This window comes from Eutrigla gurnardus, assembly GCF_963514095.1.
Source record: "Eutrigla gurnardus genome assembly, chromosome: 21".
Classification (NCBI taxonomy): Eukaryota; Metazoa; Chordata; class Actinopteri; order Perciformes; family Triglidae; genus Eutrigla; species Eutrigla gurnardus.
Genome location: NC_139932.1, coordinates 16707696 through 16712695, shown reverse-complemented (window position 1 = coordinate 16712695; position 5000 = coordinate 16707696). Strand labels below are relative to the sequence as shown.

The 5000-nt window shown below is 38.5% G+C and overlaps 1 protein-coding gene across 1 annotated transcript in view; it reads right to left on the bottom strand.

The window, feature by feature from the left end:
- The window catches only part of ptpro (protein tyrosine phosphatase receptor type O), a 34594-nt gene that overhangs the window by 14741 nt on the left and 14853 nt on the right, over positions 1–5000 (bottom strand). Inside the window, 3 exon segments of the mRNA XM_084038299.1 lie at positions 211–246; positions 2282–2365; positions 4126–4194. Coding sequence (XP_083894425.1) covers positions 211–246; positions 2282–2365; positions 4126–4194 — 189 coding nt within the window.

Genomic DNA, 5000 nt, shown 5'->3' with positions numbered 1-5000 from the left:
TTCTGTCGCTTCACTTTAATCTGCCGGATTAAACACTTTGGATGTTCTCTGCTTTTGAAGGCTGATATTAGTGCCACACACACACACACACACACACACACACACACACACACACACACACACACACACACACACACACACACATAAAGCACAGGATGAAGAAGTCCACAGACTGACAGAAAGCCGCGTGGTGTCCTTTAGTCGTGTTACCTTGTTAGCTTCCGTTTCTTTAACGCTGTCTTGCTCCTAAAAGATAAAACATGTAAAGTTCCTCAACGCTCAGATTATAGATCAGATTATAAATTTGACTGTTTGATGTTTCGGAGCTGCAGACCGATGCCGTTTAAAGCCTTCAGGTTTTAATTCTAATTAATAAAGTCATTATATATGACGGTTCAGGTCTATTTTTTTGGTTTCATGAAATGTGTAGAAGTCAATGTCTGCCAATATTCAAATCAATTCATTTTTATTATAACAAAACAAATATGTGAATCGTCAAAAAATAAAATCTGAATTGCAAACTGGATTTCACAATTGAATTTGATTTTAAGTTTGTTTTCCAAAAAAATACTGGATTTGATGATCAACATCATTAAAGTCTTAAAATGTCACATAAATAGCCCGGGAGGCTAATTAAATTAGGACAATTAAATTAGCATTAGTGTTAATTATTCATAATCTGGACAAGAATCAGGATATTTAGATGGTTTTCAAATTCAAATTTCAGTTTGTCAATTTCCTTTTTCTATCTCGACTGGAAAATTAAACGTCTATTTCACGTGCCGTTCTCAATGCACTTTTAATTTTCAGATTTTCAAATGAATTTAAAATTTTACTTTTGGCCAAACATTATTTAATTTCACTATTGGCAGCTGTTGACCTCCATATAAGGCCGGTGTGGAACCGTCCATCGGTCGAGCCCTTAAACAGAGCTTTAAAATAATATTAATTTCGACATCATGCCGAGCGATTCGTCTCAAACATGCAGACGTTTGACATTTACACTTGTTTATCTTCATGCTTCTGTTTCTGCTCTTTAAAGATTCACTCTCTGATCCGGTTCCAGATCCGAATCCCCAAATCTCCCTCAGCTCACCGCTGACGGGACGTTTCTAGATTTGGGAGGTTCGGCTGTCAGCAAGTGTATCTTTAACCAGCATCATGCATCGACATCTAACAGATGTACGGAAGATCAAAGCTACGCTAGAAGCAGCGCTACATGCTAACGACTACTTCCTGAGTGAAAACAAACGGAAAGAGAAAGACAGACGTCGTGCAGACACCGAACATGGAGCAAAGCCGTCATTAGCATCGACAGTTAGCATTGACAGGTAGCATCATGCTACATCCAACACGTCACTGTGACTTTAAGAGTGTGACCACAGACACAGCATTGTAAGACAAAGTTCAACATGTCAGAAAAAAAATTATCTCCTGACTTCCTGTTTGCCGTCAGTAATATAACGCAGCTTTTATGCATTAAATGATAAATTCTGGTGATTCGTGATATTTTGTTCTTGTCAACAAATCCCAGATGCAGATTCAAACCAACAATGAATTCATCTAATAACAAGTATTATGATATATATCGTCAGATCGCCGCAGTCCAAAAACATGTTTAAAGCTGAATTAAATACAACAAAATACTCTTAAAAACATAAGGGAGGCAATTCATGTCAATTAATAAAAGCGGGTCCCTTAAATTGATCCATGTGCAACACCAGATTTCATGTTAAGAGAAGCAATGCTTTAGTTTTAGGCCTGAATAAAATGATGAGTTTGAGATTTTTGAACATTAACTTTATTAAGTGTAAATGTAACATATGAATGAATTAACTGTTCTAAATCTGGTGTTCTACATGGCTCAATTTTAGGGCCCCTATTGTTATTTATTTACATAAATTAGCTACATAATGCTTGATAATGGACTTTTCATATTCTATTTACACAGAATTAATACACAAAATTCACAAATTTAATTTTATAAATTAATTTAAGGTTCAGGGCAAAGGCCCCAAAACAGATCCTGGTGGAGCACCACAGCTGTAAATCTGCATTGTTGGTTTTGGTGTTGGTTTTGGTTTAGTGGGATTTGTTGACAAAAGGAAAGACACAGAATATCACCAGACTCATCCTTGTAGTTCTGGATCCAGAGATGATCTGGTGATCTGGTCTCCAGGCTGACGAGTGACACGATGTCTCGGATCAATACTGTGGTTTGTAGCTCTGCCGGTACATGCCGCCGTAGTCGAGAGTTCTGGACCAACAAGCGCTTACTTACCAAGGATTAATATAAAAAGCCAAAAGATAGTCAGTCCAAAGGCAGGATGGCAGGAGGGTAAGGAAGGCAAAGAGGCTTCTTCGCCTGAAGGGGGTTCAGATAAAAAATGAAATAAAAACACAAACAAGAAGGAAAAAAAGACACCAGGGGGCGACAGAACGCTCGGTTAGTAACGAGCTCCACATTAGTGAACAGAGTTAAAGCATCATGCAGCCGTACAGAACGTGTCCGTTGTCTCTCCGGAGGACAACAGGAGTCTGTTCGCCGCTGGACGTCAATGGCCGCTCTGTCTCCAGCCTGACTCCAGCTGTGACATCACCGCGTCCTCCCGACCCACAATGCAATGCTCAGCCGGTACCCTCAGCATGTAAAAACAGTACACGCGTTGTCACTGGGCGGCTGCCGACCATGTGACTTTAACGAACCTGATGATGTCTTTGGTTTCACGGTTTTGGGGTTACGACCTCACTGATGCAGAACAATCTGACTCACTTTCATCCTGCTTCACCGCTAAATATTCTTCTTCACTTGCTTCATTTGCTTAAAAATAACCATTGAGTGAATTAATATATATTTGGTTTGTTTGAAATAACTGTGAATATTCTTTTTCCAGTACGACACCCACGATCCTTAAAGTTCTTAACCCTCGTCGATGACATCACATGTCATTTTTATGTTTCACAACATTTGCCAAATAGAAATAAAAAAATCTTCATATTTTCACATGGCAATCCATTATTTTATTCTTTTTTTATTCTGGAAAACAAAAACAACCAATAATATGAAATCCATCCATTGACCAATCAGAGTCAAGAGTCAATCAAGAAGCCAATCTTTCCAACCGATCAAATTGAATTCCTCATTATGTCTCGTTTGCTGGGAAATACATCCTCATCATTCGACGAGACTCCGGAGACGTCATTGCAGTAAATGGAAAAACAAAGAGGACCCAGAATTGAGCCTTGAGGGACACCACTTCGGTGAAGGCACTCTTCGTTTCAACTTTTCATGAGATTTGTTGGAATTGGTACAAATATTTAAGCCAAATTATTGTTTCAGTCTGATCCTGGTCAGATATTTGAGTAAATATCACGTTAAAATCACGTTAATATCACGTTAATATCAGGAGTATCGTTCGTGTCTTTGGTGCATAAAGAACTCAACAAGGGACATTTTTGTTTTCAGATAAAAATTTGTTGAGAATCATCTCTTCACACATTGATCTGCATCAGTGGTGACATCCCCCCCCCCCCCCCCCCCCCGCAACACATCAGACAGCGAGTCTGCCGACATCAAAGCATCGCCACGACAACAGCATCACATGAAGACACTCGGATGGACATTTAATGATGGAAGCCGAGTTTCTGCCTTCGCTGACCGTCTTTCAGCCGTTATATTAATCACTAATGTATCATAAACACGTTTACGGCCTTTAACCTTTAACCCGTCTCACTTTAAAGATTCATTCTTAAAAAAGGTAATTTCTTGTTTTTAGAATTTAACACAACTGTACTGCAAAATCAACATTTTGTCCCTTTAATCTGAGATTAAGTTCAGCTTCATCGCCATGGTCGCCTCGTGCTGCTTAAAGCGCCACCGACGAGCTAACATCTGTAGCTACATGTTCAAATCCCTAATCTGGATCCTCAATACCCCGCCGGGCCACTAATCAGCCTGATTGGGTCTCTGAGGCCGTTTGCCAGGACTTTGACATCCAAAGTGAGATGTGTGAGTATGAGTGAGGCGAACCGGATCTCTCTCTCCAGAAAACCTCCACCCAGGTCTCAGGACCATGAAGTGGTCTCACATGTAATCAAACACAGAGAGAAGGGGGCGGAGCCTACCAGTTATAAGGAAGCTTCCCATCTCGTTCAAACGAGGCGAAGTTGACGAACGTCTCGGCGCCACATTCCCTGAAACAGAAGGCGGCATTGAACACGTCACAGGCGTGGTGACGGGGTGACGGTGGTTTGGGGAAGTCAGAGAAATATGATGACTGACGGGTAAAAACAGGAAGTGAGAGTTTGACAGGATGTGAAAACAGATGGAAACTAAAAGAGCTCATCTGAAATGTCCCCATAAACCTATAAACTATAATAATAATATTCATAATCTTCTTTGTAAGCATCCTAAACACACAACAATGTAAACAAGTAAACAAACAACGGTTTGATTCATCAGGACGATTTCAAACAGTCAGCAGATAAAAACACTGTGAATCCCGTTTAAACTTTAATCCAGTAGTTGGTGGACATGTAGATATATAATAATAATAATAATAATAGTAAAAATAATAATAGTAATAACAATAATGAGAATAATAATAGTAATAATAATAATGAGAATAATAATAATAGTAATAATAATAATAATAGTAATAATAATGATAATAATAGCAAAAATAATAATAATAGTAATAATAATAAAATTAATAATATTAATGATAATAATAATAATAATAATAATAATAATAATAATAATAATAATAATAATAATAATAGTAATAATAATAATAATGAGAAAAAAAGAAGTTGATTCTAAGATTAAGTGAAAGAACTCGTCGGCTTCATCGTTTTACTGAAAATCTCCAAAATGTTAAATAAGTCAGAGACAGAGACGGGGACAGGGACAGAGACAGGGACAGAGATGGGACAGAGACAGAGACAGGGACAGAGATGGGGACAGAGACAGGGACAGAGACAGGGACAGAAACGGGTAC